The sequence below is a fragment of the Nomascus leucogenys genome, chromosome 13, assembly GCF_006542625.1.
Source record: "Nomascus leucogenys isolate Asia chromosome 13, Asia_NLE_v1, whole genome shotgun sequence".
Lineage (NCBI taxonomy): Eukaryota > Metazoa > Chordata > Mammalia > Primates > Hylobatidae > Nomascus > Nomascus leucogenys.
In genome coordinates, this window is record NC_044393.1 from 90720810 (window position 1) to 90745666 (window position 24857).

The 24857-nt window shown below is 39.7% G+C and overlaps 1 protein-coding gene and 1 non-coding gene across 2 annotated transcripts; both read left to right on the forward strand.

Annotated features, from left to right (window-relative positions):
• Positions 1 to 1197: 1197 nt before the first annotated feature.
• WEE2 (WEE2 oocyte meiosis inhibiting kinase) lies at positions 1198 to 24427 on the forward strand. Its single transcript, XM_030826141.1, has 12 exons — positions 1198 to 1952; positions 6977 to 7173; positions 8978 to 9023; positions 12210 to 12382; positions 14065 to 14186; positions 16288 to 16434; positions 17101 to 17208; positions 17354 to 17439; positions 18191 to 18361; positions 20449 to 20591; positions 22678 to 22820; positions 23447 to 24427. The coding sequence occupies exons 1-12, from the start codon at positions 1611 to 1613 to the stop codon at positions 23470 to 23472; spliced, it is 1704 nt and encodes a 567-aa protein (XP_030682001.1). The 5' UTR covers positions 1198 to 1610; the 3' UTR covers positions 23473 to 24427.
• Positions 21123 to 21287, forward strand: LOC115838168. Its single transcript, XR_004033207.1, has one exon. It is a non-coding gene; the product is annotated as a U1 spliceosomal RNA (small nuclear RNA).
• Positions 24428 to 24857: the final 430 nt, after the last annotated feature.

Genomic DNA, 24857 nt, shown 5'->3' on the forward strand with positions numbered 1-24857 from the left:
AAATAACATTTGTCTCCAACTCATCAAGCTGGCCTTGGTTCCTGTCTCTCTTTGGGTCCATGTTTACCATATAAATAATTCCTCATTTGCGGTCCCTCTGAAGCCTCCTTGAGGGGCATGAGTGTATTATTTTCCTTTTTCATGGACTGCCTCTCACATAGTTTTCTTCTATAATGTGATATCAGTGAGGCCTTTTTCCTTTGATATACCTATATATTGTGTAATGGTTACCAAAAAATTACCACACCCATACGCACCCATGCTGTACATCAGGTCCCCAGAATTGTTCATCTTATACCTGAAAGTGTGTACCCTTTGATCAGCATCTCCCCATTTCCCCTGCCTTTCCAGATCCTGGTAACCACCATTCTACTCCCTCCCTCTAGGAATTCAACTGTTTTTGATTCCACATATAAGTAAGATCATGTAATATCTGTCTTTCTGTGCCTGGCTTATTTCACTTAATATCCCCCTGGTTCATCCATGCTATCACAAACGGCAGGCTTTCCTTTTTTATGACTGAGTAATATTCTATTGTGTGTGTGTGTTTCCACCACATTTTCTTTATTCATCTGTTCATGGATATTTAGGTGGTTTCCATATCTTGGCTGTTGTGGATAATGCTGCAATGAACATGGGTGTGTTGGTATTTTTTTGAGATAGTGATTTTATTTCCTTTGGCTATATAACTGGAAGAGAAGAGGGACAGCTTGAGTGTGTAATAGTTGTTTTTTTCTTCAAAGAGTTTTTCATCCTTCTCATAGGGGCTTCTCTGAGAAAGAAATTAAATAATGTGTACTAAAGATATTAAAAAGCATTTTACAATATAAGGCATTTTTGGCAGAAGCCATTGCTGTTTTCCCATGATCAATATCTGTTTCTACGGGTTGCTGATCTTTCTAGGCTTTGTTTTGTCAGTTTAAATTTTTGTTCAATTCCCTAGAAGCTTTAACTGCTAAGAGCTAACAGCTGCAGGAGGGAGATGCCTGAATTAGGGCAGGTGTGTTTGGCACAGAGCTAAGCTGTGTCTGTCAGGGATATAAACTCCAGTCAAGATATGTTAGAGGCTGTTTAAGGATCATTATGATAGCCAGGTGATGCTAAATTGTAATTACCTGCTGTTAGCTATTGGGTGGGTGGGGAGGAGAAGGGAGGAGAGGGTGATATTTATAAATGGCAGGTGTAAGGAGTGAAAATAATTTCTTTTCAATATGAGCTTATTCCCAAATTGGCTGATGGGTATTTTTAAAGCCATGCTAAATTAAAGGAATCCAATTTTCTCACTAGTATTTGGTAACACATGGGTTCAGGGAGACTATGTGTCATATCCAGAAGAGTTCTGTACATGAACTGCATTTAATTGCTCCGAGAGTCACTGGAGCTTTCTTTAATCAGAATGGAAATCAGGATAAGCTGAGGTCTTATAGATTGGTGGTACTTAAGGCAGAAAATTAACACCGTGTCTTGTAGCTGTTAGTTGGTAGAGGGAAATTCAGGCTACCGTCGCGAAACCTGCAGGTTAAGTTATTCTCTCCTCCCTGCTTCTGTAGATTCCCAGTGTTCCCTTCTGATAGAGCTTTTTGTCTGTGTTGTAAAGCTCTTTGGCTGAGATGGATGACAAAGATATTGACAAAGAACTAAGGCAGAAATTAAACTTTTCCTATTGTGAGGAGACTGAGATTGAAGGGCAGAAGAAAGCAGAAGAAAGCAGGGAAGCTTCAAGCCAAACCCCAGAGAAGGGTGAAGTGCAGGATTCAGAGGCAAAGGGTACACCACCTCGGACTCCCCTTAGCAACGTGCATGAGCTCGACACATCTTTGGAAAAAGACAAAGAAAGTCCAGATCAGATTTTGAGGACTCCAGTGTCACACCCTCTCAAATGTCCTGAGACACCAGCCCAACCAGACAGCAAGAGCAAGCTGCTGCCCAGTGACAGCCCCTCTACTCCCAAAGTAAGTAAGGGGTGGGGGAAAAAGGGACGCAGGTCGCCAAGCTCTGCTTTCCTGTAGTTTAGCTGATAGAGTGGATACATGTGTGTATGACAGTCACCTCCAGGTTGTGTATATCCTCAAATACACATTTATTGATGAAAATGAAGAAATTAAAATTACCAGGAAATGGACAGAATTAAATGGTTTGTCAGTTGTCTTCTCAAAACCACTGGTGCCAGTAACTATTGGCTATTGACCACAAACAAATCTTGGATAGAAAAAAGTTCCTAGTTAAAGAATATTGGAACTGGAAGGAATATTGAGATTTAGAGCCCCAGCTGTGCAGTTTACATATGAGAAAATGAAGGACCCAAGACAGAAACTGTCTCATAGCTCAGCCAATGTTAGAGACAGGACTAGAAACCTGATCTTTTTGGCCTAGTCTATTGTTCTTTCCATTACGCCAACTGGCTCTATTTTTGTGTGATTATTTACCAATACTTTCTAATATAAGAATATCCACACTCACTGTTTGAACACAGTCATATCTCTTTGCTGCTGCTCCTCCCAGAAGAAACTCCTCTCCCCTCCTTGGTCTAATGAAATACAGGTTCTTCTATTATATGTCAGCAAAGAGGAAACTTGTTGATACTTCTTCATAGGCTGAGGATGGCAAATAAGCAAGAGTCCCTAGTAGCATATTCCTTTATTCTCGTTGTGATTGGTGTCCTGTTGCATCGTTCATGTTATTAAAGCCATAGTTGGGGCAGGGTTACCTCTAATCAACTCTGGTGCCATGGTGTGTGAGTCCTAGGATTGGTATTAGCTCGGCTTCCTGCTGGCTCAGCTTGAGGCACTTAAGATCATCATAATAACATCTGTGATCCTGACTGTGGCACAGTTGCTTTCAGCAGGTCTCTTTAGTACCTGCTGGGTGTGGGTACCATGTATACCAGGAAATTCTAAGCTGCTTGTTTGAATTGTAGAAAAACTAATATGCTCCGATGTCTATGTCTGGGTTTTTCAATGGTCACAGCACCAACCAATTAATCACTCATTTATTCTTTGAGAATTCCCTGTAGGTAAGGAGCATATAATACAGTCTCTGCCCTCAAAAAGCTTACAGTCTAGCAGACAGAGAGGAGTTATGCCAATAGGCACTATGTGATAAGTGTGGTCACAACCCGCTGGACAGATTCTCAGTGCAGTGATCAGGAAAGAAAGGTATAGAAGGGCAATGAAAGTTGGTCCAGTTTTGATATATGGGGGAGAATGGGCTGAGAGAATGTGGCTTTGAGTAAGAATACACAGGGAAGAAAACAAGACATTCATTTGATCATTCACAGCTTAACTGAACACCTTGATGTGTTAGCAGACCCTCTGCTGGCAAAACCCATTCACTGCCTTCAAAAAGAGCCCACAAAATGAATAAAGATGAAACAATAAAGTTCAAACCATGTGTACTAGAGGAATGGTTGAGCATGATGAGAAGGAATTAGGAATTAAATCTCTATCAGGGAAGACTTTCCAAAGAAAGTAATGTTTGAGAGATGTCTTAAAGGATATTTGGAGTTAGCCAGGCAAAGAGGGGAATAGGAATTCTAGGCAAAGGGAAAAGCATCCACCAAGTTATGGAGGGGAAGGAGCTGCTACACTTGGAAAACAGCGTGTTATTCAGTGTGAGAGGGGCCTGTGTATGAGAGAGTGCAAGAGATGAGGCCAGTGTAGGTGGGCAGAAGCTAGATCAAGATTTTAATCCTGAGAGTGTTGAGAGAGCCATTACCATGGTTTTGAGTAGAGGGATTTTTTTAGAAAAATCATGACCTTTGTACATATGATGGGATGGAGCATGAGAGAGCCTGGAGGTAGAGCAGTATTTAGAATAGCGCTGTTGAACAGAGAAGAGCCTGGACTAGGAGAGACAGTAAAAAATTAAGAGATGACTTGATGGAGGGGTTGAGGGAAAACGAAAACAATCTGATGACTGAGGTTTCTTGCTTGGTTCAGTAGACAGAATCAAGATAGATGACACTAAGGGATATATGGGTTTGGAGAAAAGCAGAGATGTGGTATAAAAAGTTGGGTAACTGGGTCTGGGGCACAAGAAAACAATGAAAATTGGAAATCAGTATTTAGATATCTACAGCATTTAGGAAGTAGGTGAGGCCATGGGTAGAGATAAGGTCACATAGCCTGAGTGCCAGAGTAAGGAGAGAAGTGGCCCAGTTAGAAATCTTGGATAATGCATTTAAGGGACAGGCAGAGAACAGGGCTTGGGAGCAAAACTGAAATGCAACTGGGAAAGTACATACTTTATGAAAACATAGTTTGCGTTAGAGGAAAGAGGCTTGGCGGCTGATCATTGTTATGCAGAAGACAAAGCTGCATGGGAAAGGAGGATTGGCTTAGTCAGTCTTGTCCAAGGGATTGAATGAGAAATCATATGAAATTCAGTTCACTGTAAGGACTTCCTGACAGAATCATCTAGAGATAGAAGAGCATGCCTAGGAGGTGTATGCTCCCTGTGGCTAAAAGCATAGAACACTCATTGATGACCATTTGGTAGGAATACTGCAGAAGGGATTTGTTAGTCTGTTTGCCTTGCTTCAAAAGAATACCTGAGACTGGGTAAATTATAAAGAAAAGAGGTTTATTTGGCTTACAGTTCTGCAGGCTGTACAGTAAGCATAGTGCCTGTATCTGCTTCTGGTGAGGGCCTCAGGAAGTTGACAATCATGGCAGAAGGTGGACAGAAATAAGGCAGCTTGTTACATGGTGAGAGAAAAAGTGAGAGGGTGGAAGCAAGACAGGAAGGAAGTGTCAGGCTCTTTTAAACAACCAGATCTGGTGTGAACTAACAAAGTGAGAACTGGCTCATTATCATGAGGATGGCACCAAGGAATCCACCTCTGTAATCCAAATGCCACCCACCAGGCCCCACCTCCAGCACTAGGGATTATATTTCAACATGATATCCAAATGATATCAGGATTCAAGCATCAGGGGACTAATCATATTGACCGGGCCTTTAAAACATCCAAACATCCCAATAATATCAGAATTCAAGCATCAAGGGACTAATCATATTGACTGGGCCTTTAAAATCCTTCTCTGTCCCAAGATACTATGTTTGTTTTTGTGAGAGGTTGCCTTCTCTTCTCATCATCTTCGTAAGTCAAGTAGCTATCCCCCAAATTTCCCTTATCTCCCTCAATCATCTGTGCTAGAGCTATTCCTTATGGAATTATTTGCCCTCTCTGGAGCACATTTTATACTCTCAACCTGTGTCATCTTTCAATAAATTTTCAAATTCCTCTACTTCCAAGCAGAAGTTCTTTTCATATGTCTTATCTCAAACTATGTTATTTGAGATTTTGAAAGGGTTACTCATAATTCTACTATTCCAGCAATAACGACTATACTAACATAATATCCTTCCCTACATCATAAGTGGCGCTCACAAATTCTCTTGGCTCTCATATTTCCTGACTGGAAATTCCAATATTGTCTTCCCTGATATGAATAATTTTTATCTGAGTATTTTCTAGGCCCCTTATATTTTCCTTGAGATGTGGCAACTAGAATTATGTGCTGCATTCCAGGTGTGGCTACCCACTGTTTCATATGTAATAGATGCATTTTACTTTCCATATGATAATCAGCATTACAAAAAACTAATTCTCAGAATGACTTACTACAAAATTCTAGGTTCATTTTGTAAATCACATTGATAACTGAGAAATATCATTATAGTTTCACTTATTTTGAACCAATGCTCAGTCTTCATGATAAACACGCAGGAAAGCTGTGAGTCTGTCAACGAGGGCTTGTCTGCCCCCTGGATTCTTCAAGTAGCCCTATGAACTCCAAGATATGAGAAACACTTGACTCTGGCAATGATGTCATTTTTCTTCACTTAAAAAAAAAGGCTAGGTTACTGTGTGTATTCCATAGCTTCCTTCATTCCTGCTTATTCAATCATTTATTTAGTATTTACAATAGATCCAGTATTCATTTTTTGTAGACTCACATTCTTTAATGAATCACGCAATCTGGCTCCTGCCTCTACACTAAAATATCAAGGGCAGAGATGATCAGAACTGTAGAAGTCTTTTAGAAAGAGCCTCACAGTACAGTGCTTATACTGTGGCCCCTGTGTGTGCTGCCATCCTCCTGAAGATCCATAACACAGCTACTTCTCTGGCCCCTGACATCAGGTCAGCATTCTGCCTTGGAATTCTTTGGCTTTTCCCTTTGCCCTTTGGTTTCATTCTGGTTAGGTTTAGGCTGATGTTCTCTTCTTGTATCCCACTTGGAGTGGTAAGTCCTGCACATTTGCCTATTTGTTGGTAGCTGGTTGTAGCCACTGCAAATATCTGAATCTTAAGGGCTTAGAGTACTAATTTTCAATCTCATTACCCCACTTCATGAAGCACTTCTCAGTTAATGCTGTATTTTAAGTGAAATTAAGAACTTTTTTCATGTTTAAATAGTCTATGAAATCTTTTCCTTACAAGGTGATTATTTCTGAAACACTGATGGACTGCTGAATAATGAACTATATATTCCTTAAGATTTAGAATTCACTTCTGTACCACTTGGCATCTAACCCAGCATCTGCTACATATTAGGCACCAAACAAATATTTGGATGAATAATTGAGGGGAAGTTAAAGCATAAGCTCTGAGTATATAGAGTCATTTTTATTTGTCTAAACTTAATGTCCTTGTCTTTAAAAACTGGAGATAGGACTACAACTGGTTTTCATAGCCAGCTAACAGACTTGCCCAGGGGAAGGGGTTGGAGCTTGACTAAAGTACAGATTCCTGTGTTGACTTCATGAATCAGAATATCTAGAGGTAGAGACTGGGATTCTATAGTTTTCATAAGAGGAGCAGTTACAGTGCAACCAGTTCACATGGAACCAGATAATCTCTAAGGCCCCTTCAGCAAAAGCATTCTTAGATTCAAATATTAACTAGCTAACTGATAAGGAATGTCTTCACTAATGCTATTATGACTTGCCTTTTGTCATCCTCATTCAGAGCATGCTGAGCCGGTTGGCGATTTCTCCAACAGGGAAGCTTCCTTCCAGAGGCCCTAAGCATTTGAAGCTCACACCTGCTCCCCTCAAGGATGAGATGACCTCATTGGCTCTGGTCAATATTAATCCCTTCACTCCAGAGTCCTATAAAAAATTATTTCTTCAATCTGGTGGCAAGAGGAAAATGCGAGGAGATCTGTAAGTGCTCTATTACTTATGACTTTTGAGAACTGACCCTACTACAGTCAAGCAATAAGAAATGAGTGTTAAAGTAAGATTAGGAACGAGAACTCTATTTGAATGAAATGTGTATGTTTACATATTCTCCCCTCCCTAGATATCAGTGCTGGTTTTACTTGCTTTATCACAGAGATTCCAACATCTTTCCATTCCGATGTGTACTGTAGATGCTTTCTCTATAAAAGGATAAGACAGAATAAGCAATAGATCTCTGGCTTCTATTAGGAAGTTGAGTGGGCTATGGAATTGCATTCAAGGGCCTCATGAGGCTGGCAGTTGGGGAAGGTGTAGTTCAAACTTCAAAGAGTATGTTGCTGCTTTGAGTCTTGTGTGACTAGTGATGAAAGCTATAGAGCAAGGATTTGAACTTCTCTGTGGGTGATGGAAGATTGGCTGAAGCAAAAAAGCATTGCTTTCAGAGCTGCTAAAGAACAGAAAGCCAAACTACACTATTCCATAAAGGGCCCTGAATGACAGAAATCATCCAAATAAGGATTGTGCATATTACTCAGGAACATTACTATGTCTCTTCAAGGCTTTTTTATAGAATGGAATCACCTCCAAAGTGGGGCAGTCATTTATGTTCATATGTACTCAGCGAAATAAATGGACAGCTAACAATGTAAACTTTGCAGAGCATTTAATGTGCTATGTCAAATTGTTTCTTTGGAATCAATGAGTATGTGTTAATCAGTCTTTGACCAGGATAGCTTCTCTCAACACTATCTCCTTCTTACTTAAATAAACAGGACTTCAGCACAAGTCCACCCACCTACTTTGGCTACCAAGAATTCGATTGGTTTTAGTTCTTTAGGAGTCTCTGTAAATCATTACACTCTCACTGAAGCCAGCAACAAAGACAGCTAATTTGAAATCCTGACACTTTTGTAGCGTCATTTGGTGCTTCTAAGAGAGTATTTTTCCTTATTTTTATAATTTATAAACACTTCATAAAGTATTACAATGTGGTACTAAATCACAAATACCAAGCATCGATTTATTTCCATGAATGTAGTGCCTTCCATTTGCCATTTCTACCTTGTGTTTCTCCAAAAGAAAAATCTATAGCTAGTTGAAATCTTGCTTAAGGATCCAGAATACAAGTATGCATGGCAAAGAGGATGTCTGCTGGTCACTTAGCTTGTTGAAGAGTAATTGAAAATATCTCATCCCAGGTTAGAGCAGATTTTGCCCTACTTGTAATCTACCTGTGAACCGATTACAAAGCCAGATTCTGGGGGAGGGGTGGGTATTGGAAGGAGAGTGTGGTGTGGCAGTGAGGAGCAAATGCTTTGGCGTCAGACCTGGCTCCAAGTCCCCCAGTTCTGCCACTTGCCAATTGTTTGACCTAGAGTTATTTAACCTCTCTCTGTCTTGGTTTCCTAGTTTGGGGATAATGATATCCATTTAACAGTTGCACATATGTTCTGTGCTCTCTTGCTCCAGCACATGGTGTTCTACCTGCTGAAAACCTCACTCTTTTCCCTTAGGTAGTTCCTACTCATTCCCAGAATCTTGGCATATATATTCTCTCTTCTGGGAAAGCTTTTCACTCTTGAAATAATTGAGTGCTGTCCATGGTATCCTTGTTATCTAACCTGGTTCTAGGTTCTTGTATTGAAATTTCCTGGTTATCCCTGACTCCACATATAAATCGAAGAGAAATGAATTGTCTTATTTACTCTTACATCCCTAGAACCTAGCATAGTTCAGGCTCAATAAATATTAATTATATATTGACAAACTTTTTTTATTCTTTAAGTGAGGAAGCTGGTCCAGAGGAAGGCAAGGGAGGGCTGCCTGCCAAGGTAAGCGTGGTTCTTTGTCCCAGCTGCCACAATATAGGCAGCTTATCCTATTCTCTCTCTTCTTCCCCTCCCCTTCTCCCTCTCTCTCCTCCCTCCTCCCTTCTTGCCTACCTTCCCTTTTCTCCTTCCTCACCCTCCCCTCCTCTCCTTCACCCTGCACCCTCCCTCCCCTTCTCCTATCTTCCCCTTCTGCCCTTCTTCTGCACTCTCTTCCCCAATCTCCCCTCCTCCCCTCCTTTCTCCTACTCTCCTTCTCTCCTCCCCTCCCCACCTCACCCCATCTCACACTCCAGCTTTGTAACTGTGCTTTGCAGCTGAATTTATCTGGACCCTAGTCAGGGTCTATGTTCTCAGCTAGTTGTAACTTTGCCAGGCAGTGTCTGATATGTATATGCTGAATCGTTACTTTAGAGTATTTTAAAATTAAATATTTCTGCTACTGTCTTTAATCTGGAGAAAAATTCTACACTCATGGGGTAGAGAAGTGAAGGGAAAATTAAGATATTTTTGGTCTCAAAATAGAAAAAGATAATGGAAAAAAGTGGCATAGAGCCAGAGATTTATATGTAAAATTTTAGCTATTAAAGGTATCAATATTTGATTTTATAATGTTCACAATCTTTGATCTATCCCTCATTTGATAAACTAACCTAAGAAAATAATACTGTAAACATTATCCTTAGAGATGTTTATTGTAACAGCAAAAAAGGGGGGAGACCAAATGCCTGATAATAGAAAAATGGCAAAGCTAATTACAGTTTTAAGTCAGTGAAATATTAAATTGCCATTAAGATGTTTATAACACCTTGAAAACATGCATATGTTTAATGTTTAGTGTGCAAAAGACTCAAAATTTTATATGCTGAATGACCATAACTATCTATTGCACATTAATCACAGGGAGAATGAAATGGAGCTCTAACCACTGCTATTTCAACATTTTTGAATGGTGGAAACTTAATATTTGTTTTTCCTTTAAATTTTTTAAAGTTTTCTGAAGCAAGTTTTATTTGTGTAAATAAATATGTTAATATGTTAAAATGTTAGCACTTGGCTATTGTAAACATCATAGAAAAGAAGGTCACTGGCACAAGCGTTCCTTCATATGCAAATGTTTCTGACTTATGCCTCCATTATTTTACTCTTGGATTTTATTCCTCACTTATTTTATAATTTATCTCTTGATTTCAGATAGAAATTCTAATATTTATTGAACATTAAATAAGTGCAAAGCATTGTATTTAGTTAGATCCTTTAAGGAAAAACATCTGCCCAAACAGGAGTTAAAACCTTTGAAATTTCAAAACAATCTATACGTAAATAAGAAACTATGAGCTATGTGTATTTGTGTATATGTGTATGTACATATATGCAATGTGAATATACATATGTATGTATATATTTAAAATCTAGAAGGGGTTAGTAAATACTTCTATGAAATAGGACCTGGGTAGGAAAAGATTGTATATTAAGATAATTTTAGGCTAAAGAAGCAAATAACTTTTAATGCTATCAAGGCAGGAGAACAGAGTTCATGTGTAAGAGGGGTACAGTAGGTGGGGAGTGGTCAGGGATAGATGCAGGTGGTACACTGGCTTTGTTGGTATCTAGGGGGCGGGTAGTCAAGTAGTGAGTGTGCAGTTGGTAGAAGGTCTTGAGGCTTTCTTATCAGGAGTTTGAATTTCTCATGGGAAACAATTAGGCATCTCTGATTCCATGGTATCATTTTGCAAAAATAACTCTTACTATTAGAAGAGTTGAAGAGAGGGCTGGTAGCTGTAGCAAATCCAGACAAGAAGGGAACAGAGCTTGAGACTGGCTAAGGGTAATGAAAATTAAGAGATCCTGCTGATGAAAGTGATTGGAATTAGATGATGAAAATGAGGAAGTAGTAAAACCCAAGATGTTTCAAACTCATAAAGTTGGAGAAAAATTCTTCAGGATTGGGACACTGAGAAAAGATGACTTTGGGAGATAAATCGGCTTGGATTTAGACTCATATAAATTTATGGAGATTTTTGGTCACAATAGTTTAATGAGAATTTACTATATACTTGACACTATCCTAAGATATGTGTTACTTATAATATATGTAATACTGTATATTCTCATGTAATATTTAAAAGAACCCTGAAGAGTAGTTGCCATGATCTTCATCCTACAGATGGGAAAACTGAAAGGAGTTAGATTGGTCTGGGATTATTTACTACCTGGGCAATGAGTGATGTTGCTAGTTGGCCAGTAGTGGGAGTGGTTGCTAGACCTGAGCACATAGTCTGAACTAACCAAAATTGTCAAAGTTTGACAATTTTGACAAAATCATCAAAGTTTGACAATTTTGACAAAATCATTTCTCCAGGCTAGTATTTTTGGGAAAAGAAACAGAAAGCAAGTTTGCTTATTCAGCTTGAGATGGAAACATTAGCATTCAGACGCTGAGACACGTAAAGAAGGGCAGGGGGGGTCTTTCATTTCTTTCTTTTTTTTTTTTTTTTTTTTTTTTTTTTTTTTTTTTTTTTTTTTTTTTATGAGACAGAATGTTGCTCCGTCACCCAGGCTGGAGTGCAGTGGCACGATCTCAGCTCACTGCAAGCTCTGCCTCCCGGCTTCATGCCATTCTCCTGCCTCAGCCTCCCGAGTAGCTGGGACTACAGATGCCCGCCACCACGCCTGGCTAATTTTTTTGTATTTTTAGTAGAGACGGGGTTTCACCGTGTTAGCCAGGATGGTCTCGATCTCCCAACCTCATGATCCTCCTGCCTCGGCCTCCCAAAGTGCTGGGATTACAGGTGTGAGCCACCGCGCCTGGCCTCATTTCTTTTAATTTGCTCCACCCAGGTCCCAGCTATTCTTTGAACTAAGGGCAGTAGCTCTGGGTGTGAGAAGTTGTCTCCCCTTAGGAACATGTAGAAAAGAACAGTATGCCCAGATAGAGAAAAGACTATTGAAAAATAAGTGAGAATTGTCAGTATAGGGTTGTACAGAAGTTTACAAAGAAAACAAAGAAGATAGTCAGCAATTGGGGAGTTCTTGCTACCATGAATATTGACCCAGGTAGAATTCATTGCAATCACCTCAAAAGTCTTTTTGAAAACTTGGGGCAATTTAGGACTGTAATATTGTTTAATTTTATTGCTTACAACATGTTAAAATTACTCTAATTTCCTTTTTATTAAAATACTTTAGAGATGTGTTTTACGAGAAACCAACATGGCTTCCCGCTATGAAAAAGAATTCTTGGAGGTCGAAAAAATTGGGGTTGGCGAATTTGGTACAGTCTACAAGTGCATTAAGAGGCTGGATGGATGTGTTTATGCAATAAAGCGCTCTATGAAAACTTTTACAGAATTATCAAATAAGTGAGTACCTTTTAAATGCACTAGAAGTATAAACTTAGATTTGGAGAGCTGTTTCTTGACAAATTATTTTAAATTATAGCACTGATGTCATTAAAAATCATTTGTGTTTTAAAATCACCCCACATTATATGTTGTCTCATATTCATAACCTTTCTGAGTTTTCCAGCTCAGAGAGGTTACTTCCTAAAATATAACATGATCATTTTAGATCATGATGTGTTTCTGTTTGTTTGTTTTCTGTGACAGAGTCTCGCTCTGTCACCAGGCTAGAGTGCAGTGGTGCGATCTTGGCTCACTGCAATCTCCACCTCCCGGGTTCAAGTGATTCTCCTGCTTCAGCCTCCTGAGTAGCTGGGACTACAGGCACGCACCACCACACCCGGCTAATTTTTGTATTTTTAGTAGAGACGGAGTTTCACCATGTTGGCCAGGATTGTCTCAATCTCTTGACCTTGTAATCTGCCTGCAAAGTGCTGGGATTACAGGCGTGAGCCACCGCACCTGGCCAATCATGATGTGGCTTTTTTTTTTTTTTTTTTTTTTTTTTTTTTTTTTTTGTGGCTTTTACTTTCTACTGCTGGTCTTTCTGACTTTTAAAAAAATGAATAGATTTGTGGAATTGTCCTCTGGTGTCTGTTTCATTTATCAGAAATATTACCAAATACAAAGTTATTATAAACTCACTGGTTTATCTTTACTTTATGTTAACAATGAATGCAATAGTAAAGTTTCAGAGACTACATGCATGGGAAAATAAAAGTTTGTTTGATTCCCAGAACTGTTCAAAAGTTCTTCCTTAATCACAAGGAAAACACATATTTTCAGATCAGCCAAGGCTTTTTATGAACTGTGAGGATATACTTAACATGCAGAATCTAGAATTACAGGTTTTAGAATTCCTCTTTTTTTTTTTTTTTTCTTTTTTGAGATGGAATCTAGCTCTGTTGCCCAGGCTGGAATGCAGTGGCACCATCTTGGCTCACTGCAACCTCCGCCTCCCAGGTTGAAGTGATTCTCCTGCCTTAGCTTCCCAAGTAGCTGGGACTATAGGCATGTGCCACCACACCTGGCTAGTTCTTCATTTTTATACTGAGATTCATCAAGTACTCTCTTGCTTAATTTGTGTTGGGATTTTCTATTCCATAAGGAATATCTCTCCCCAAGGCTATTCCTGTGAGTATATCATATTGGCTGAGGCTAACATTCACTCTAATGACTGCCTAGGCTTTATAGAGATGAATCGAAGGCCCATTACAATATCCACAATCTGGTGTACAGTGGCCTTCTCGTTAAGCCCATTAAAATGTTTTGATTGTGATAGGATGAAATGAAGACCTGACGCACATCTGCCATTGAGGCATAACCATTTAAAGCTTCTCTTTACATATGCCATGTTAAAATCAAAAAACAATGGACTTTGGCACCAGGCTGATCAAGGTTCTGCTCTTAAGTCTACTATTACCAGTTCGACTTTGGGCCACTTAACTTTCAAGAACCTTCATCCTTTCCACTGTATATTACCAAATGATTTTTAAGATTCAATGAGATAAAATAGTAAGCAAGCAGTGAGCTCTCAATAAATATTCTGCCATTGCTAATAAAGCCTCATATTTTTAAGAAACATTTTTGTGTACATTATCTTGATTGATGTTTTTATTCCTCAATGCTTTTCTGTCTTGTAGGAATTCGGCTTTGCATGAAGTTTATGCTCACGCGGTGCTTGGACATCACCCCCATGTGGTACGTTACTATTCCTCATGGGCAGAAGATGACCACATGATCATTCAGAATGAATACTGTGATGGTAAGTAGTATATAGATGAATATCTACGAAGAGGGAGATGAACTTTATAAGCCTTCAGAAATAAACTTTCCATCTTCCTCATAGTTCATTCCACGGATAGCAGACATACCTAAAAAGTCTACACCATATATTATAGTCTTGCTTGGAAGCACAGAGCTTCTATACCTCTTAAAGGGGTCCTCGACTTATTCTTTCTTTCCCTTCTGTTGTCAGGATAATCATTCAGTTCAGAAAATATTTATTCCATGCTAGACCTTGGGCAAGTGAAGATGAGTTAGATGTGCTCCCTCCCCTTAAGCAACATCCAGGCTGGTAGAGAAACCAGAGCTTTGGTGGTTACAGCCCTCCTCCTCACTGGTAGCACCTCATGACCTCACCTACACACTTTGTCTTGGAGTGACTTCATTTTTTTTTTTTTTTTTTTTTTTTTTTTTTTTTTTTGAGATGGAGTTTTGCTCTTGTTGCCTAGGCTGGAGTGCAATGGTGCGATCTCGGCTCACCGCAACCTCCGCCTCCTGGGTTCAAGCGATTCTCCTGCCTCAGTCTCCCGAGTAGCTGGGATTACAGACACCTGTCACCATGCCTGGCTAATTTTTTGTATTTTTTTTTTAATAGAGACGGGGTTTCTCCATGTTGGTCATGCTGGTCTTGAACTCCCAACCTCAGGTGACCCACCTGCCTCGGCCTCCCAAAGTGCTGGGATTACAGGCGTGAGCCCCCGCATCTAGCCGAGTGACTTCATTTTTAACAAGCTCCAAAATGCTCTCTTTCCTTACTTATTATTAATAAGTCATATATAGTGTATAAATTCTAAGAAGACTCACAAAAAGTAAAAAACTTTACTTTAGCCCTCCTTGTGTTTCTGAAAGGAGCTAAATTTTTCTCCCTTCTGAACTTACATATCATGCTAAAATAATTCTTTAAATTCAATTTTACACAGAATGCATTTAAATATGAATTCCCTCAAATTCCATGACTATCTCAGAGCTCAATGAGTGGAGCTATGGTCTTTGTAACTGCCAGTTAGAGCTAGGTCTCTATAGTTTGAAGAACCTGCCAATGAACACTAACTAATAGTGTTCAGAGGCCAGGCGCAATGGCTCATGTCTGTAATCCCAGCACTTTGGGAGGCTGAGGCAGGCGGATCATGAGGTCGGGAGTTCGAGACCAGCCTGGCCAAATATAGTGAAATCCCGTCTCTACTAAAAATACAAAAATTAGCCGGGTGTGGTGGCATGCACCTTTAGTCCCAGCTACTGGGGATGCTGAAGCAGGAGAATCGCTTGAACCCGGGAGGCGGACGTTGCAGTGAGCTGAGACCATGCCATTGTACTCCAGCCTGGGTGGCAGAGTGAGACTCCGTCTCAAAAAAAAAAAAAAAAAAAAAAAGTGTTCAGAAGCATTCTAATACCTTAGAATCAAGATCAGATAGCTATATGAATCCAGGCCTTTTATTTAATTGATAACAATAAATCGAGTACAGTTGATGTACAAATACTGTGGCTCAAATAAGATTTAGGTGTATAGGCAGCTTTTATATTTTCCTTGGGTTGGCAGTCATCAAATATTTTATGATGTATTTCTAATGAAATTAGACTTAGACTCAATTAATTAAAATTACTGATGGCCTATAACTACTAGCCTGACACTGACAAGGAGCTAATCATTGACACCAATAGTAGCTATATGACTATGCCTGATTGATCTTCTAGTTAATAATTAGGTAAAACTTTTAAAATGTTAGCTGGTAAATACTTGAATCAATGGGGCCGTACACTGGATACCTGAGATACTGGCATTTTCTTTTCCTCTTTGGAAAGCCCTGTAATTCTCCTTTCCAACATGTCTGTGGTATAAATGGGGCAGATATGCTTTGCACTGACACTGAAGTAATCTATTTGTTGGACTGAAGCCATTCATGAGGAATGTATTGATCATAGTACTATGCCATTTTATACAAGGCTCTTGGGCATTTGGGGCTTTGATATCTGCAGGAGGTCCTGGAACTAATACCCTGAGGATATGGGAGGCCAATTGTATTTACTATGCTTTCATCTATAAGACTCATACTGTGGGGCTATTCTCTGTTGTTCTTTCCCAGGTGGGAGTTTGCAAGCTGCTATATCTGAAAACACTAAGTCTGGCAATCATTTTGAAGAGCCAAAACTCAAGGACATCCTTCTACAGATTTCCCTTGGCCTTAATTACATCCACAACTCTAGCATGGTACACCTGGACATCAAACCTAGTCAGTGTGATTCCCTTCTGCCACTTCTACCGTATTTTGTTCTTTCTATGCTATCATCAAAATCTAGGTCTGTATGTCTATCAAGTGTCAAAGACAGTGTTTGCTGGCAGAACCCCTTTCTTCCATTTGTGTTCCTTAAAAAAAAATCAGTTAAGTAGCTTTATTCTCCCCTAGGCCCAATGGACATAGAAAAAAAGACACTTACCCATATAGTAGTAAGGCCAAAAAAGTAAAATTAGGTATTTAATTTACTACAAAGGCAAGTGACAGCATATCAGCTACATTCTGATTGTGTTTATGACTAGGGCTATACGCATTCTAACTCTGCACTGATTAAGGAGAAATGAGTAACTGTCACTCATTAATGTGAAACTCAAGGACAAGTTCTTACTAATTTTTTATTTTGGGGACAATAGTACTCTGATACCAGCCCCTTCAGAGAATGGAGAATATATGAGGTCAGTTCAACTTAAATAGGTATTATCAATCACTAGTTGTTCAGAAGTGATGTGAGATTTCATAGAAAAAAAAAAAAAACCTTAGTAGTCTTGCTATGTCCACACAAAAGAAGAAAGAGAAGCTGAATTGTCAAATACAGAAAAGAATCTTTGAGAGGAAAAAGCTTAGAAATCATTACTTACATCTATCCTGTCTTTATTTTTTCAGGTAATATCTTCATTTGTCACAAGATGCAAAGTGAATCCTCTGGAGTCATAGAAGAAGTTGAAAATGAAGCTGATTGGTTTCTCTCTGCCAATGTGATATATAAAATTGGTTAGTCTGCCTTATAGTCTTACCAGTTACCATTATCCTTTAAAATTTATACTGGTGACTCAATTTATTCATTTTAAGAAAGACATGCTTTTAAAGCTCTTTTGTTCTATTTTATTCTTTTTTCCTTTTTTCTATCTTTTTTTAGGTGACCTGGGCCATGCAACATCAATAAACAAACCCAAAGTAGAAGAAGGAGATAGTCGCTTCCTGGCTAATGAGATTTTGCAAGAGGTATAGATTAGGGAAATGAGGGTATTTTATAATCCGTTGAATCTTTGACTCTCAAATGGAGGATCTCAGTGCAAAAAATTAAAACTGTATATTTATCATTATAGTACCTCTCTTCCCATTCAGAATGGAGACCAAAGATAGGAGAGAAACTCTTCCAAAAAAGTGAGGAAAGCTGGCTCAATCAAGGATGTATCAGTATTCAGACTATTGTTTCTAAATGTCCTTTACTGTTTCCCAATATTTCTTAGACTTCCTAACCTCACGGATTGCCTACTAAGAAGGAAGCCTTTTCCTCAAGCCCATATTGGTCCAATCAATCTTTATCATGCCATTATTGTTCTGATAGCACCATCAGTTTTGGTTATTGAAATGACGTTTAGTCATTGCCCATCTTCTCCAATGTCTGTTGAGTCAGGCCTAGTAAGGATATAACTTCTTCCTGGGTGATAATCAGGTAAAAATGAGTATTTCCTTCCTGTGATCAGCCAAGTTATGTAGCAAGCCTTTCTGAGCCTGACAGCAAAATGGCAGTAAGTTTCTGCCTTGGACTCCTCAGGGCACAGCAGTGTTAATCAGGTAGGTTTATGTTCTCTCTTCTCTAGAAATCACTAACTACAGTGAATGTACCTTTGACCATCCTGTCTGTTTAGACCTTATATGCACTCGAATGAACCTTTCCTACCAGTTGTATTTTAATCTAGACTCACTCTGCTTGGCATAGTAACTGGCTTTCCTGTCTTCTGTTTTGAAGGATTACCGGCACCTTCCCAAAGCAGACATATTTGCCTTGGGATTAACAATTGCAGTGGCTGCAGGAGCAGAGTCATTGCCCACCAATGGTGCTGCATGGCACCATATCCGCAAGGGTAACTTTCCGGACGTTCCTCAGGAGCTCTCAGAAAGCTTTTCCAGTCTGCTCAAGGTGATATCTCTTACGAGATGAACAGAAGATGCAATATCTTTTTTTTAATGTGATGGCAAGTAGTTGGGCAAAGAAAAATGGAGATGCTGGTAGTGTCACTAACAGAAAAAGGAACGTGACTAGAAGTCCAGAAAAAATAAGGGGTGGGGCCAGGCGCGGTGGCTCAAGTCTGTAATCTCAGCAATTTGGGAGGCCGAGGAGGGTGGACCACAAGGTCATAAGATGAGACCATCCTGGCTAACATGGTGAAACCCTGTCTCTACTAAAAATACAAAAAATTAGCCGGGCATGGTGGCAGGCGCCTGTAGTCCCAGCTACTTGGGTGGCTGAGGCAGAAGAATGTCTTGAACCCGGGAGACAGAGCTTGCAGTGAGCTGAGATCATGCCACTGCACTCCAGCCTGGGTGACAGAGCAAGACTCCATCTCAAAAAAAAAAAAAAAAAAAAAAAAGCAGGCGGCGGAGGGGGTGTGGATCTAAAATTTCTTAAGGAAACTCGGAGGATATTGTAAAATCTTTTCATCCTTAGTTTAAAAATCCTGTTACAAACATTTTTTCATTTGCCCTTTCTAACAATGCTATAAGGTAGACAGGTGGCATCTTATCCTGCAATTGAGGAAACCATGGCTCAGGGCAGCTCCTTGACACCTGTAGTCACAATGAATGACTGGCTAACTCCAAAATCAAATCTGGTCCTTTAGCTCCTACTTCAGGGTTTTAACTATTGTTAGTGATAACAGTGATAGTACTAAAAGAATGAATTTCTGTTATGTAAGAAGGTATAAGACTACTTTATTGATAATTGATAATACCAATTATTTGAGCTAGTAGAAAAAAGGCATAATGTCAATTCAAAAATCTATGTTTTACTTGTACTTAATGACATCTGAGTAGTGTTGGGACAAGAAAAGAAAGATACTATGTTGAAATAGACACAAAAAGCTTATACTGTCAAGAAGCTTAATCATGTCAAGAAAAATGTATATATGAACTTCAAATCATGTCTTAAGGAACAGGATTGGTTAGGATTCCCAAAACAGCCTTAGAAATATCTACTTCCTTGGAGATTAGATATTTTTTTTGGGGGGACAGGGTCTTATTCTGTTGCCTAGACTGGAGTGCAGTGGCACAATCATAGCTTACTGCAGCCTTGAACTCCTGGGCTGGAGCAATCCTCTTGCCTCAGCTTCCTGAGTAGCTGGACTACAGGTGTCGGAGATTAGTTTCACAGTTTACCTGCAAACTTCAAATGTATTTACAAATCTGTCCTTCTTCCTGACTTCTTTTGCTTCCCTGAAAGGAGGCAAACTCTTCCTGCTTCCTTTTGTTCAGTCTAATCACCTATTTCCATGTGTAAACCACTTTTGCATTTAGTTGATATTTCAGTACCTAAATGCTGGCCCTATACTAGATAATACATATAATAATTCATTAAATTCTAAAAATAGTTGAAGAAAGTAAATATAATTATCCCAAATTTCAGGTAAGGGAAATGGAGCTTCAGCAAAGTTTATACAACAAATGGTGGAGTTGGCTCTGAATTTGGTCTGAATTTGGTTCAGTGTTTTCTTCATTATATGACAGTGTCAGTTGCTGTATATAATTAGGTATTTTCTACTATATTCAAATCATGGTAGGTTACATCTTCTACCTTAAAATAAATGCTTCAGGAATACTGTCATGTTGGGTTATTAATACTAAGTGAAAAAGCAACATGATGTGGTAGAAAGTAAACTGGAGTAAGAGTTGGGCAAACTGGGTTTTGGTCTTGGCCATTCCAGTAATTTGGATAATTTTTATCGAGGGTCTCAGTTTTTCTGCTTTAAAACTAAGGCAATAGACTAGTTAGCCAGCCAGCTCCAAAATATGATTAAAGACAAATCAAAGGTGTGGACAACTGGTGCTACCAGACATGGACAATCCTCCTGCCCAAGATGGAGCTCAGTTTTCATTTCTTTCCTCTGCACAAAGCAGAAGCAATGTCTTATAAAATCCACCAGGAGAAGCTGGGTTGGAGTTGGCTTGAGTGGGAAGATTTTTCCCAATAGTGAAGCTTCTGTTTCTTTCCTCTTGGTCCTATATCATCAGAACATGATCCACCCTGATGCTGAACAGAGACCTTCTGCAGCAGCTCTGGCCAGAAATAGAGTTCTTCGGCCTTCCCTGGGAAAAACAGAAGAGCTCCAGCAGCAGCTGAATTTGGAAAAGTTCAAGACTGCCACACTGGAAAGGTATATTTTTGGATGATGGGGGGTCAAGAAAGAATCTGAGCACTACTCACAATGGTAATAACTAGTCTACTGTGTCTTCTCTGTGGATTCAAGTATAAATCTATTCACCATTATAATACATAGGTCCCTGCCCACAAGGAAACTGGCCGCATGCAGCTCTTTGTAGCATCAGGCTGGGAGCCTCTGTGATTAGGTTGCTTGAGAGAGAAAATTCCAGTTAATGCAAACAAAGGAAGCAAGAGTGAGGAATATAAGGAAATACCAGTAAAGAAAACTTACGATTCTAAGTGACAGTGGGTATCTTAGTAACTGGTCGGTGATCACCTAATATAAGATAACCACAGGTAAGATGGATAAGACCTATTTTAGAAACCCATTAAATTTCAGGGGCAGGCAGGTAGACAGTATGGTACACATTCGGAAGGATTATTTTTCTGAGCAAAGAAAACAATCTGTTCCCCTACTCATTTTGGCTTGTATTTATGCATATATTTACCTGTTAATCCATTCCTTCAATAAATGAGAATTTGAATACTCACCTGGCAGGGAAGATACCATGATCACGAAGGTGGTTTTTCTCAGGGTGAGGCTCATCGATTGCACTCCGGATGTGCTGACCCCTGCGATGTCCCCAAATGTGGAAAACTCGACTGCATAATTTGTGGTAGTGGGGGACTGCATTCATGCTTTTCCCTGAAAAACGAAAAAAAAAATAGGAATTTGATGGAGTAGGGTTGGAGATGAGCAGTGTTCTGAAGGCATTTTTGAGTAATTATTACATATACTGTACACTGTTGAAAATACAAAAGAAGAAAATGAAAAACTGTCCTTGCTTAAAATAAGCTTAGAAGTCCAGCTTCTCTTGGCTATACAGTCATCCATCTTGGCAAGATTAGCTTTGAAGCATCCCTAACCTGATTTCTTAGTATTAATAATAACTTGTAGAGACTCTTGGCCTTTAGTCAGGTAAATCTTCCTAATAAGCCACTTAATATTTTTCTGTTCTAGTTTTGAATTCCATTGTCCCAGCTAATAAAGTACAAAGTACAAAGTACTATACTTACATATGTTACTCACAAGAATATAAGTACCTCTTAAGGTGTGGTGTATACATTCTGGGAAGCCAGCTATGGAGACACAGGTGACTATCATCAGCCAGTACCAGTGATGGGCACCTATCATAGAGATGGGGCAGACAGCATCTTGAAATTGTCTAGACCAGGGGTCCCCAGCCTCTGGGCCATGGACCAGTACCAGTCTGTGGCCTGTTAGGAACTGGGCTGCATGGCAGGAGGTGAGCAGTGGGTGAGTGAGCACTACCGCCTGAGCTCTGCCTCCCAACACATCAGTGGCAGCATTAAATTCTTACAGCACAAACCCTATTGTAAACTGTGCATGTGAGGGATCTAGGTTGTGCACTCCTTCAATAATCTAATACCTGATGATCTGAGGTGAACAGTTTCATCCTGAAACCATCTCCTCCCCCGACTCCCCACCCATGGAAAAACTGTCTTCCTTGAAATCAGTCCCTAGTTGGGGACATCCAAAAAGGTTGGGGACCACTGGTCTAGACCAAGTGTTGGAAAACTTGTTCTGTGAAGGGCTAGAGAGTAAATATTTTATACTTTGTGGGCCATATGCTTTCTGCTGGAATGATTTCAACTCTGCTGTTATATGTTGTCAATGGCTGTTTTTACACTATAAATGAGTGGCTGTGTTCCAATAAGACTTTATTTATAAATACAGATGATAGGCCAGGTTTGACTCAGAAGTTGTGGTTTGTTGACCCTGGTACCTTTCATATGTAGCCTGAAGAGCTGCTCACTTAATTTAAAACTTTTACAGATCATTTATACTCCGATCAGCAGAGCCTGGGGAGCTAAACCTACCATGTCATATGACATGTGTGTGTCAACCATTTTTTATGACAACCATAGTAACTGAATTTTCTATTTTGTACATAGCTCAGGCTTTTTGTTTCTGTAAATGCTGAAACAAAAAGAAAAACATTTATATATTAGCTTTGATCATACATATCTCTGATTGGAGATCAAGTAGCCTTTGCTTTTCCCCCCTTGCACTTCAGGGAACTGAGAGAAGCCCAGCAGGCCCAGTCACCCCAGGGAGATACCCATCATGGTGACACTGGGGTCTCTGGGACCCACACAGGATCAAGAAGCACAAAACGCCTGGTGGGAGGAAAGAGTGCAAGGTCTTCAAGCTTCACCTGTGAGTAATCTTCCCCTTAAGAACTCATTTTGCAGTTGGGCGCGGTGGCTCACACCTGTAATCCCAACACTTTGGGAGGCCGAGGCGGGCGGATCATGAGGTCAGGAGATCGAAAACATCCTGGCTAACGCGGTGAAACCTCGTCTCTACTAAAAATACAAAAAATTAGCAGGGCGAGGTGGCAGGGGCCTGTAGTCCCAGCTACTCAGGAGGCTGAGGAAGGAGAATCGCTTGAACCTGGGAGGTGGAGCTTGCAGTGAGCTGAGATCACGCCACTGCACTCCAGCTTGCACGACAGAGCGAGACTCTGTATCTAAAAAAAAAAAAAAAAAAAAAAAAAAACTCCTTCTGCACCAGCCAACCTTTTACTGTAGAACCTCTGTAAACAGATATCAGCTGTCCCAACCTTCCTCTTATAAAAGGAAAAAGTTAGCCAACTTGAATGCCCAAGGATTTCAAAAGCTACTACTAATTTACCATTTATAGCCAAGATCCTAAAGCTAGTAAGGCTTTGTATTCACAAGGGTCCCAGATACAATAATTGGAAGCCATTTCTCTTCTCTATTGTTATATTCCCAATGCCACTGATCAATAACGTATTTACTTCTCACACTTTTGATGAACAGCAGGAGAGCGTGAGCCTCTGCATTGAAGGAAGAAAAGGAAACAGCCCTTGGTTTGGCCTATGGATTACGAGGTTGCTGTTGCCGATTCCCCACCAAGGATCCCAGGGACTCATTGTACATAGAAAGGAATAGAATTTAGTTTAGAGTTGAAGTCACAGCTTACAGAAAATGTGCCTGGATTTCCACAGTGCTTCCCAGGTTATATGATGCTGTTCCTAAGAGAGAATTCCCAGCTTCTTTAAGGAAGTGGGTCTCCTAATGTATACCCTTTCTGATAGTGTATTTATTAAATAAATGGTTTCACCATTATGTGAGGTGGGTAAAAGTTAGACTGTATGCAACTTGGACATCTCTAAGCTGGTTGTTAACTTGCAGAACAAAAATGCTGTGGGGAGAGGCTTCAGGGAAAACTTGATGTGCCTGTGGTTGTTCTCAATCTATTTGCCCTGCCTCTCTTCTGGCTGTTCTGGTTGGTTTGATATTCTGGGTCTCACCAATTTCTCTTGATTTTTGTGAGAATTTGGCTTTGTTTCCTGTTTTTTAAAATCATATTTTATCTAAATCCTTTTTCTGGACACATTTTTAAAGGAAGAGAATACTGTATTTTTAAATAAAGGTTTTTATCTTGTCCAAAGCCTAATTACAGGTAAAATATCCTTTGTAAAATGTAACTAACAAAGAATGGGAAATTTATGTTGGAGAACATTTTATGAATAAAAGGGTAAGAGAATTCAGTGGGTTAGTAGTAACAGGTCTTGGTGGCAAGTCTCAGCTTCACAGATCCAACAGTTAATAATGGTCAGGATCTGCTAGAAAATTATGTTGGTCATAAAGGTATTTGATAAGCTCTGTTTGTGTCATCTTAGTGAATGCAACCTGTTAATGATAATGGCTTTTTTGCTGCTTGATTTTCTTCCTTTCCCCTCATTTTTAAAAGCTAATTAAGTTTTTTTAATTGAATAAACCCTAATACTATTCTTTGTTCTGCTTTGGAGTAGCAATTCTTTCCATGCAATTAAGTGTGGTGGTGGTCTTCCTATAGCCCATTGCCATTTTTCTTTACTAGGCTCTATTCAAAATTATAAAATGGGGTTAGTTTATCTCTTGCCACCTCCCCCTCAACAACACACACACACCAGGCCATGTTCCTCATAGTATAGTACAAGGTCAACCACAATTTGTGATTTAGAAACAGGGAAATTATTAAGTACATCCAATGTATAGATGAGAATTGTTTGGTTATACTAGTCTTCTCAGGCATTGATAACTATGACTATTTGGGTCTACAGCCTCTTCTCTACTGTGTTCCTCAGCCTAGCTTCGCACCTGAATGGACCTGGTGCCAGGTCCATTCACTCTGGCTCTCTGGCTCTGGCTCTCTTGCTCTGGCCCCCTCGCGCTCTCTCTGGCC